The sequence below is a fragment of the Melopsittacus undulatus genome, chromosome 9, assembly GCF_012275295.1.
Source record: "Melopsittacus undulatus isolate bMelUnd1 chromosome 9, bMelUnd1.mat.Z, whole genome shotgun sequence".
Classification (NCBI taxonomy): domain Eukaryota; kingdom Metazoa; phylum Chordata; class Aves; order Psittaciformes; family Psittaculidae; genus Melopsittacus; species Melopsittacus undulatus.
In genome coordinates this window covers 7,168,799-7,181,331 of record NC_047535.1, presented here as the reverse complement: position 1 = coordinate 7,181,331, position 12,533 = coordinate 7,168,799, and the positions used below count along the sequence as shown (strand labels likewise).

Genomic DNA, 12,533 nt, shown 5'->3' with positions numbered 1-12,533 from the left:
GTGTTCTTCCAGTACTGGAAACCCTCTATGAACTTCCTAGAGCAAGAACCAACCAAGATGCTTTCACAACCTAAATTGGCTGGAGTCACACAGAAAATTTCTGAGAGTAAATAGCTTTAAGACCTCATTTCAGGAAGGGCAGGGAGAATATGGAGCTGAATCCAAAGTATCCCCAAGATCATTCTCAGCTTCCCCACTCCAACTTTCACATGTGTTTACAACTCCCCAGAAGAGTGCATTTCACAGCTTCCCTTGGTAATTACTCCCCCACTTCTATACACTCTTCTCATCTCTAGACCCAGAACAAGCCTCCAAGTAGAAAACTTAGCCTATAAATATCTTGGGACAACAGAATTTCACTTCCCATTTCTAGTACTTACCATAAAACAGGAGTGCAGGAGGAAAGCTCAATCTGCCAGATGAGCTTTCAGCTCTTGCTCCACTTTTCCACACTTCTCCGTATATTTCTTTCTACTCTGAAGGCTAATTTTGCTTTTGTATTGCAGGCAGCTGTGTCAGAGCCCTACAACCCCCTTATTAAGATTTAGTGCCCAAATTAGAAGGTCTTTCCTTGTTGCAATAATGTGACCTTTAAATCTAGGCAGCAAGGTTAATACTGAGGCGTTATTTCAGAATCCATCACTAGAGCTGCTGCAGCTCAGACACGATCCCGTTGCAGTGTGCTCATTTAAGCACTGCTTCCAGGGCTACAATTTCTCACAAATGCATTTATTCCTAATACTACAGAAAGGAGAAGGGGGAGGAGAATAAAGAAAGGGGGAAGGGAGGGAAGAGAGAGAAGGACAATATGCCATTGTGATTTATTGTGCAGTAGATTGCCTGCAATAGTAGAGTGCTCTTTCTTAATCAAAGCTTTATTAAATTCTAGTAATAAAAAGCTAAGTGTTTTCAGATGGGATAAAGGCAAAAAAAAGGGTAGCATGTTTATTTCAGGAACCGTCATGCAGCAGTACGTGACCAAGAACCCATGTCAAGGTCTTCAAGACCCCCAGCCAGCTAGCACAGATGTTAAGCAGAGCCTGCCATAGCAGGGCTGTACCCCAGCAATCACTAGGTCTCAGCCCTGCCTGCACGTTATCAGACCTGACAAGCTTGCAAGGGAGAATTAAGGTCATTTCTTTTGGACTGCAGGATATTTCCAAGCCCTTGCCAACAATGGCATTGTTACCAGGTAAGCACACAGTGCAACAGCACTGGACAGACAGGTCCTGGCCTCATTCTCCAGTGGTGCTGCTGCAGAGCAATAAGCATTTGTCACTGGCTGGAGAGGTTCCTCATTTCTTTCACTCTACAACCCCCAGGACAACCAGTGTTCCCTAAATACTCCAATAAGGGTCTAGTCTGGCTTCCGCAGTAGCTTTCTCCCTCAGACTAGGACACCATCTCCTACAGAGCTGTGTGCCCACACAGCTGCAGGAGTCCTAGCTAGACATATAGGGAACTACTGCATTACTGCCTCTCTTCTAAGCAGGGCTTTTTGGGATTGAAGGAAGAGGGGATAGCAAGGGAGAATGAGGTTCAACAGGATCATTCTGTCCAGTAACACAACACAGAAAGAGAAGTCAGAAAGAACATTAAAAAGAAGCTTACTTGATTTCAGCAAAGCTGCCAGAGCCTCAATGGCTGCCCTGGGGAAAGAAGAGAGATGGAGAAATAATGTCAATTTCCTCAATAATTTTTGTAACCTTCATCTTCACAGTCTTTTGGGCCAGGCTCCCCAGATGGCCTAAATTGACAGCTTCTGATGGACTTTGACAGAGCTGCAATGTTTTACACCAGCGGAGGATCCAGTCTCTGCAGCTGACTCAGTTATTCTAAAAGACCATTAGCCCTCTAGCTTTAGTGTTACTCTGATTTGTAGTGACCATTAAATTTAAAGCAACACCCACATATCCAAAGTAATGAAGCAAGTCATTTAATTGCTGCCCCAGAGCTACTTCTTTGTATCAGAGATTTGGCACGTACCCACTCCAGGCATCAGCACTTCCATCTACATCAGTAGATGGTAATTTCTGCATTAAGCTGGGACATCCATGTTGGTATTTTCAGCCAAATTCCACTCCTTTCTCTGTTATCCCCAAACAAGCTTAACCCCTTCCATCCTCCATCCCACCAGCTTTAAGTGAAAAGAAAAAGTCATTTCTTTTAATTATAACAATGTCTTGCATTGCAGAGGCATATGAAGGCCCCCGGTCAGATCAGGACTTGCAAGAAAGACACTGAAGCTCTATGGGAAGACTTCTAACCCCATGAAGCTTAGAGAGCAAGTATCTAGAGGGGAAGAGATACACAGAGAGATTTCTGTTGACCTTCTGTGTCAATCTCAGTGTGCAGGTAAAGCTACTCAACCTGCCTCAGTCAGCATAGCCCTGGTTTGAACAGGAGCTGGTCACTAACATTTGCATCTTGGAAAGCTGAAGTGAGACATCCTTGTTCCTTACCATCCAGAGGCAAGTTCCTTCCTCTTGTGGTGTAATCTCCATCCCACTAGTCCCACAAAAGACTTCTTCCAGCTGTATTCTGCTGGAGCAAGAAGATGCATGTTCTAACCTGCCCTACTGCTGTTAAGTTTCAAGTGCCCACAGCTGATTAAATACGTACAGCTACAAAAGCCTCCATGCCCAAGGATTTCTTAAAATGTAATCTGTTTACAAACCAATTCCCAAATAAAATCACATTAACTTCCATCCTGAGCCAATTATCATCCTGCAGCAAAAAAAAACCAGATGATTTTTGTCACCAAGCTGCTGGTTGTCATGTGTCTTAACAGCAGCAGAAACTAAGGAGGATTCAAGAGCTGGTTCTGGCTGATGTTGGATCAGTTACCTATGTCATTCTCTCAATCTAGGTCATTCTTTTCTTTCATACCTATGTCATTCTTTTCTAATGAATCTGACAGAGTTCAACAACAGCATTACAAACAAACTGAAAAACAAATATCCATCCAGAGCATCTCCCAAAGCTCAAAGTCAAGTATTATCTTGTAAAGGAGACTACCTTACATACCTGCATCTGCAGGCTTAAGCTGATGTCTCAATCACATGCCAGAGCAGTAGAACAATGAAGGAAGTACTACAACGTTTCTTGCTCCAAGCAGAAGAGATCTAATGATTTCCTGTAGGCATCTAGTTTATTTCAGAGGTGCTTGAGCATTGCAGAGTTTCATTAGAGCTACACCACAATTACAATGTGAACACTGGCAGCAAACTTCCCATTGAACAAACAATCAGCAAAACTGGGTTTTTCCAATACTTTTTTGGGGTCTGTAAAATCAGATACAAAGAATTACATTCATCTTCAGACCTCCCAAACCATGATCTCAGAATGCATCATCTTCTATTCCCACTGTCTTTGTGCCCCCATTGTAATTCCCCACCTACTTGCCCCAGAAGACCTAACCTCTTCCTGGCCATAGCATAATTTACCCTGCAACAGCCTTAACCACCCCATGTCACTTATCCAGGCTTGGAGGGAACTGGTCTGCCCTGACTCTGGAAATAAGAGCTATTTGTGGCTCTGAAGTGACCTGACCAGGTGGGTTTGCAACTGCTTTGCTTGTAAATCTGAGAAACCCAAGACTATCATAAAGATGTAAGTAAATCCACCCAGATGGTACTGTAGGGTGGAAAGCTCAGACATGTCCTGAAAAGAACTGAAGGCGGTATCACCTAGATCCCAGCATCACCATTCAGCAGAACCAAGTTTTCATAGTCACCACCTACTTCTGAAGCAACATTACAGACCTGCAGCTGTAGTTGGCTGGATTCCCCATATCCCAGGCTAACAGCCTAGATACATCCTCATCTCAGTCCATGCCTGTACATAGTACTGCAGTAAAATAAAGTGGAACCAAACTAGTACATTTCATCTCTTCAAGTACTGCAATTTATCACAGGGATTTTGGCATAGGCTATATGTAGTGTTCTGTGCGTCCTACAGCATGTACTCTACAGTTAGTCATAAGTAGGTGTGGGCCCAGTAGACTGACCTCAATATTATGCATTGCTTTAGAACAGATTTTGAAAGAGAAATATAATTAGAGACATGAGGGTAAACTGCAAAACAGATAAAATAGGTTTAAGGGATAAAATGGACTTAGCAAGAATAGATCAATCCAGCCTAACTTGATATCTTTGTTTGATGAGTGATTTTTCTAGACACGAGAAATGCATTTGATCTAATTTATCTGTACTTCAATAGAGCATTTGATGTGGTGCCACACTGGAAATTATTAGCAAACACAGGGATTAATGTAGGAATTGCACCATGGGTAAGGAACTGGTTAAAGAAGCAATGACAGGAGTTGTGCTGAAAGAGGAATTATTAGTCTGGAAGGAAGGTATGTGTGGAAGTCCTCAAGGATGTTTTGAGACCGATCTTATTTTATCTTTTCATTAATGACCTTGGCACAAAAAGTCAGAGTATACTAACAAAATCTGCTGACTGTGTGAAGTCGGGAGCTGCTGCCAATAGCAGGGAGTTCAGAATACCTTTCAAGAGTAGCAGGATGTTCTTGAGTGTTAAAGCAATAGAAATGTGTTGAAATTTAATAGTCAAAGTGCAAGGTTACACATTTAGGCTTTAATAGGAATTGCTGTTATGAGCAGGGGCTCATAATTTGGAAATGAGAAGGACACCCTGGATATATGAGGCCATTAGAGGATGAGGACAAGCACGACCCAGTAGGGTGACAACCACGAAAGGACAGATCAGGTCTCAGGAAAGCCACAGCCAGTGGAGAGAGGAAAGCATGAATTTCATGCAAGGCTTCACCTGAACAGCTGTGAGCAGTGTTCAGGAAGAACCGTGCAGAAGAGTGCTAAGGAAATCATTATGTTAGAGGAGATTTACCTCAAGAGGAGTCTTAAAGACCACAGTTTTGTCACCTTAGCAAAATGATGGTTAAGAGGTGACTTGATTGCTCTCTATAGACACACTGTGTGAGGCAGAAGTAAACACTGAGGAAGGCAGAGAACTACTTAAGCTAAAGAACAAAGCTGGCACAAGAACAAATGGGTATAAAATGGCCATGAATAAAATTCAACTAGAAATTAGAGGATGGGTTTTAAGCACTGGAAAATGAAGCTCTGAAACATCCTTTTGGCAGCAATGGGATGAACAACCTAATGACTTTGAAAAGGGAGCCTGAATTGCTTATAATGGGACTGTTAGGCTCAGTTGTCAATGAGGAAAGTGTCTAAAAAAAGCAGCCCATGAATGACTGTAGTCTTACATCCCTAAATTTTAATCATAGATAAAATAGAAGTGAAATGAGAAACGGGAATTCCAAGTACAAGGTTAATTAACCAAACCAGAAAAGATGAGCTGCACCAGCTTATGCTGAAAAGCCAAATGGTCCAAAGGAAGCATGTAAGACCACAGCAAAAACAGTGCTAGAACTTGCAGAACAGACTACTCCAGCAACCTGCAGTCCAGAGATTTCATAAGCTAGCAATGGTGCCTTGGGGAGGCTTTTAAGCTCTCAGTTGATTTTGTGTCCATGTAGTTTTCTGTGTACTTTTGAACTTATGCTAAGTTTTAGCATCCATAATTACCCTGGGAAAGGAGTTCACACCTAAATCATGTAAAGAGTTATCTACCTGCATTTGTTCTAAGTTTGGACTTTAAATCAGCACTGTAATTTACACTTTAAGTCAGCTGTCAGCAAGTATCCCCAGAATATTATTTATCTTTGATGCTGACCAAATTCAAACACACAAAACACCCTATGGAAAACAAATAAGTTGTAGAAGAGAACGCACAACCAAAAACAGGAGCAAGCTTATGGCAAGCCAAGCAAGTGGTGTTTGTGATACCAGCACCTCTTAATACCACATGCCAAACCAACAACATCCTTTCTGCTATCAGAAGATATAACAACATGATTAAGCCTGGGACAGGAAGACAGAGAGAAAGGAGATAAATTGTGCATGAGAGCATGGATGGGAGAGAGGGAAGATGGGAATGGGAGGAAAAGTTTAAGAGCACAAGAAAGATAACTTGATGAGCCATATGCTCGACCAGGGAATTTGATAGCATGCCCAGTGTATAACTCTGCATTTGTCTCAAAAAGGAATGGGGGGAAAAAAAGAAATAATTAAAAAAGCTGCCAAATCTGTCCAGATGTCTTCCTCTGATTTTTTGTTCTTTGTGGAAATGCATTAGTAAAACCTTCGCTATTTTGTCAAACCCAGCGTATCTCAAAGGAGATTTACTTCTATATTAAAAGGATGTATAAATAAAGTTGCCCCATCTTAAAAGGCATTATAATAAATGCTGCTCCATAATCTCAAAACATTAAAAACATTAAAAACTCCCTGTAGTAGCAGTCGAGACAGCCACTCTGAAGAATGGAAATCTTTGAAGTGTTTCCAAGTCAGCAGCTTGGATATCTGGGCAGCAGTACAACTAGCAGGCAGACAGACAAACGCAACTTCCAGAGCCTGTGCTTAGGAAACAGGAGCAACATAGGAAAAACTCCACTTTCCAAGCCAAAGCACAATTGGATTAGCCACCAGAACTCCTTTTGTCTGGGCTGCTAGAAATCCCAGACAAGGAAGACTTATGGCTGGATCATCCTTTCAGATCTGAGCTTCCAGGATGCCATTACTGGAAATCACTGCAGACAGAAGAGACAAAGCCGGGATCTCTTAGGTTTTCTTCTCTGCTCTGATCTCAGCTCACAGGTTGTAGTGCTGGGCAGTAGGATGGACAAGGCTGTGCTTCTATTTCTGTCTCATATTTATTTGTTCCACCCCAGTATTAAAGAGAAAGACTCCTGAAAATAAAAAACTCACTACAAAAAGATGCATGGTGGACTACATGAAAAGACTATGGATTTTAAGACTCATAGGGCACATTGGCATTGGTGCCTACCTGTTCAGGACCAGCTTGGAACTGTGAATGGGGAACTGCAGAGAAGGCAAAGACTGAACAAAGAAATGATGCAACAGGGTTCTGCAAATCGGTTTGCAAGTAATTTAAGCAGCCTTCCTTCTCCTGTGAGATTGTATCTTTTACATGCTTAAACATGAAACCTCTTCAAATTATTGAATGAAAGTTAATGATTTGGTGCTTCATTAAACACCTCTTCAACTTGATGCCTGATCTAATTCCTAAAGGCAATTACATTTGGATAATAAAGACGTAAAGCACTATTTTTATAGAAATGTAAGGAAGGGCTCTGTCCCTGCATGGCAACCTGCATGCTCTCTCCTTTTACCCTTTGCCCTGCTATTTCACAGTATACTCACTTGTTGCTGTCACATTTATTTATATCACAGGCAGCATGGGACAGTGACCATGCAATAAATATTTGTACAGCATCTTCACAATGAGAACCCTGACTGAGGGCTTGAGGTACTACAGCTTACAGGCTTAAAGCCCCTAAGCTTCCATAGCCCCTGTCTCTGAGAGGAATTAAGTGTCCTTGAGTGCACATATAGTCTGGCTGCATTTTGCCTGCAACCACTGGGACTTGTACTCAGCTACTGGAGTTTAAGTTTATACAGTCACTGATCAACTCACTATAAAGACAATTCCACATTTGACAACTGAGAGACATTTAGAAACAACATGTAGGCACCATAGCAATAGGTGCTTTATAAATTCTACCAGAAGGTAGATCTCATCCGAGACAGATGCCTTGAATAGTCATTTCCCTTGTGGCCCAGAAATACAGATCTGCAGGCACTTGCACAGTGATTTGTTTTGTTTTAAAGGCTTAAAAGGTCTTGGAAATATGGATGGGAAGAAGCTGCTTATGCTGCTGGCATTTTCATGGCACTTTTGGTCTAGGACTTACACAAAACCACCAATCATCATGTCCACTTTAATTCCAGCTTGTTAGCTAGGCATTATAACCTACGCTGAAGGCAAAGTCCGCTCACAATGCAATGTCTCACACACCGCCGACAGGTGGAGTTTGGAGATCCAGCTGTTGTGCACAGATGTGCTTTCGGTGTACTGCTGAAGGAAAGGGAATAAAAATCACACACTCCTTTTCTAATGGTTCCTTCTGTTCAAGTGATCAGCTCTCTTTTTTGCTGGAAAAGCTCACACTGACCTTGATATAAATACACATCTTCTAGGAAACTTATTCTTTGTGATGCAGTTCGTTTTGCTGAATAAAATAAGCAAACAAACAAAAAGGTACAGAAATTAAATGCATACTCAACAGTATTTCCTCTCCATCTTTAAAGATTTATATGGCTATTAACTCTAAGAGGGGAGTTGTGAGGAGAATCACGGGCACAGTTGCCAAAGTCAATGCTAATAGCCAGCAAGACTTAACAGGAGAAGGAGTGATGATGATTCATTGCTTTTTAACCCTACAACAGACCCAGGAGCAAGTTTCCTTCTATGTTGCATTTTTGGAGAACACATTGACTTCAGCTCACCAAAGGCACACTGCTCCTTGTAGAGAAGTTATAGTTGTGACGTGGAAACCCCAGTGCTAGGTCCTCTCTTGTTCTCATGTCTAATACAATAAGCATATATTAGTTCCCAGGTTCAGCTCAATGGCTGAACTGTAGCATCATACAAACATCTCCATGGAGCCTATTAGATTAAAAATCAGTGGAAAAGGTATTGCCTTCCAGCCTCTTTTATCTCTGCCTCCCAGAAAGAAGAGTCAGTGCAGGGTTATCCACCAGGCATCCTAACAAGTATCCTGCTCTCTCTTGTGTGCAAGAACTACAGGAGAGACAGCTGTATCTTAAAATAAAAAATAAAATATCAACCTATTCTTTATAGCTCTAAATTAAATTAACTTCAAAGTAGCAGCAAAGAACAAGGTACATGAAATACACTTAAATCCAAGCCAAAAAAGTGCCCAGGAATTTCTTACAGCATGGTGCAGAGCTGGCACTGCTTCCCCAGGCAGAAGCTGTACCTCAGAAGAATTCCCATTCCTTGTCAGCTCCCTCTCCAGGGTCAGATGTCACCAATATGGCTAAGGCAGGCTGTGACAGATTGTCATTCACATCAACATGAAAGGGCTGGAAGGATCACAAGCAGACAGGATTCTTAACAGATCCATCACCCAGGCAGTTTTAGGCTGACAGTGTGAGAATCCAGCTCTCCCACCCAAGAGACATGTGTAGGGGACTGAGAGAGGGGCTTGATGCTACCCTTGACTGATTAAGAGGATTGATGAGGATACTCATCAAGGCCACATCTTCTAACAAGTACCAGCACAGCCCTATAAAACATCTCATACACAATGAAAACATGTCAGTAAGTGGGGTTAAATCCCTCTCCTTTCCCCAGATGACTCTTCCAATGCCAATACAGCTACGTGTGAGAAAGAGCCCAGTGGTCTGTTAGCTCACTCTTTAATTGTCAACTTGTTTGTAGCTTATCAGTTCACCATACCTGACAGCTTTTGCTCTAGAGAGCCCAAGGTTTGACATGCACATGATGCTCATCACAAGGTAGTTGCTCAGTGCACAGAGAGAGACCCAGCCCCATTCTGCTTCTGGATTGCAAACTCTTCTGAATACTTGTACATACAGACTTCGGGCAGGGAGAGGAACACAGCCCACATACCTGGTGAAACCCTGCAAACTGCATAGAGCAGCATGCTGGGTGAAATACCCAGGAACCCTAGGCTCGAAACTCAGCAGGGCAACTGTGACTTATGCCCTTGTCAAGAGAAATTGGTACTTTGGTACTTTGCCACTGGGGAGCTTGATGGTGAACTATAAAGGAGAAGGCAGAGGTTAGGGGTACCCAGGACTTTATGATGCTGGAAAATGAACCTGCTCTCACATTATATTGCCAGCAAACAACTGCAAGGTTTTGCTTTTATGGATACTCTCACTTGCTGGCAGTGATGTCCAAGGGCAGCTTGTATTGCCATGTCACTGCTTGTGCCCAGAGCTATTTGATAGCACAGAAGGGAGGCTGGTTTCAAAGTAATCAAGACTAAGAGCTGTAGTTCTCCCTGACTACTGGTTAGTACAAGGCAGCAGTCATCTCAGGATACAACGTCTTTAAGAAGCACTTCGTAATGAAATGTGCTCTTGAACTGTAAGGCGCTCTTGAGCTGTAAGGCAGCACTGTTTGAAGTAGCAACCTTTACTGCATGTAACTAGGCTGCTGCAATGGATGGGAAATGTGAGGTTTTGTTTCAGCCATTCCTGCAGTTTTATTGCTTAGGGTTGAGGTTTGTTTTGGTCCTTTTAACCAAAGAAAAGCATCTTTCAGGGAAATTCATTTTAAAAATATGAACAGTTTAAGAGACCTGAAAGCAACAAGAAATATGAAGCTGAAGAGCTGAGAAAGCACCATCTTCTGCGATCTATACCAAGAAATAAGGCTGACTTGTGTGACAGCCTTTACTTTAAGCAAAAGTCAGATGTTTCAGAATAAAAAAAGGAATGACCAATATTGAACACAAGATGAAAAACAGTGTTTGTTCTTTTTAATCTAATGGTACTGTTTCCATACTACAGGGCGCTAGCAATAGATCCATCAGTTTGAGTTTATATGGCACTTCACTTTCCCCTCCAGTCCTATTCAGATAAAGCACATCCATAAAGTCCACCCAAAGGAAATTTAAAGCTTAAATCCTTTAGGGATGAAAGCTGACTTGCAGGGTTTCTTTGAATACACCAAAGCAAGAAGCATTTCAACACTGGAATCATTCTCCGTGTGCTGCATTACAAGATGCAGCTTGGGTGGTGGTGAACTGGCAGTAGTGTCATAACAGAACCCTATAGCCCTACTCAGTTCTGCCTGTAGTAAAGCTATGGTTTGAATGTGTGAGTAGCTGTTTACACATCAGTTGCAGCTGATTGCAGCACAGTGTTACAGCCACCTTTGCAGTAGGGAGCAAGTGGAAAAAGATATTGTTGCTAACTAACCTTCCCACGTGCAAGACCTTCCATTTATCAGTCTCCACATCCTGCGTCTACATCCACATGCTTCCCAAGTAGGTAAGCATCTTTTCCCTTGTTATGCATATTGGTTAGGCAGTTTCTATATATTGCTCTTACCTAAATCCCAAAGGATTGTGATCGAAGTTAGAACATCCTGAAAAGCTCACATGCAAGCGGAATTTCAGCAAAATATATAGAAGAAACTATGCAGAAGCTGTCAATAAGTTTCTCCTGTTTTCCTGCTACCCCCATTTTTCATCTCTTACAATGACTGTTGCCTCATACATAAACCCTTCAGCACCAAACTTACTGTGAATTGGGAACTTTGCAATTTGTTGGTCCTAACTGATGCTGTTGAATATGAACATGCTTGGAAATACTGGGATATTCCTTTGTAAGCCACTTGTACACACAATACTGAGGTTAACTGGTGCTATTACATGATTCTCAAATTGAGAACAACACATAAACATGCTTGAGAAACACAAAGTAACATTCTCTTGCAGATCCATGTTAGGCATCTTGACCTGAATTTAAAAGGCATTTTCACATCTAAACACACAGCTAGCACTCAGCAGGGTTTTTCAAAGCCCCTTTGTATCTTAAGGTCAGAATTACCTTTTAACTGTATGAGTGAGGCCTTTAACCTGCCAAGAGGCTTTCTGTTATGGTTACATTCCCTTTCATGTTCACATATCTAAATCTCTCTGAAAACGCAGCCATTCGTTCAGAAAACTCAGGCCTCACTGCCCCAAGTCCCTCCAGTCAACACCAATATCCAATTTATAAGAAATGTTTAAAGTCTGTCTTGTATGCAGAAGAAATGCCAATTTTACCCACTACGTGCTATTGAAACAGAGGACTGCAAAACACATGTAGAATGGTGCAGAAACATATAGTACTGACTAGTTTTGCCACAGGCAAGTACAGTAGTCATGAAGTCTTTGGGAAAATAGAGGTTGCAATTGCAGAGCAGGGAGAAAAGCATATTAACTTGCCTGGGATTTTCAATAAAGGTTTAGCAGGAAAAAAGCCATCCTGCTATTTGCCTCCCTCTGCCATTCTGTGGTTTCTGTCTTGCTTGATAGGTGGGGGGGGGACACAGGGATACTGCTGTGCTGGGTAGTATACACACAGATACACGTCTTTGCATGTAAAAGAGCCAAGGTGTGGGACGTTAACAGCTTTCACACTGCCCTGCAGTAGCTTTTTGGATATAAGATCTCCTTGCTGTGATAGTCATCTAAGGACATATGATCAGGTTCAAACTAAACAGGATGGATGCCTCCTCATTTGCAGCATCTTCTGCACCATCACAAAAGGCCACAGCCTCAAAGAGCAGCAGATGCACCAAAACCCCAGCAGCTGCTGTGGATCTGTCCTTGTGCTGTCCTCATCTCTGCAGCTCAGGCAGGACAGAATGGGAACATCTTACTGCAGAGAAGGCAACCTACAGGCTGCAGGTCAGAAATGAGGCTCTCTGCAACCACAGTAACTCAAGATATTGAGCATTTCAAAGAACAACAATGGTCCATATAAGACGGCAATGGGAATGGCATAAATAGAAGTCCCAAGAAAGAGATGTTTAGTAGTATGCCCAAGAGTCAGAGAAATAGTATTCTCTGCTAG

General features: G+C 42.2%; 1 protein-coding gene across 1 annotated transcript in view; it reads right to left on the bottom strand.

Moving 5' to 3' along the window:
• AGBL1 (AGBL carboxypeptidase 1) overlaps positions 1–12,533 on the bottom strand; it is a 262,777-nt gene that overhangs the window by 234,137 nt on the left and 16,107 nt on the right. The window contains exon 6 of the mRNA XM_034066142.1: positions 1,612–1,649. Coding sequence (XP_033922033.1) covers positions 1,612–1,649 — 38 coding nt within the window. The remainder of the gene's footprint in view (positions 1–1,611; positions 1,650–12,533) is intronic.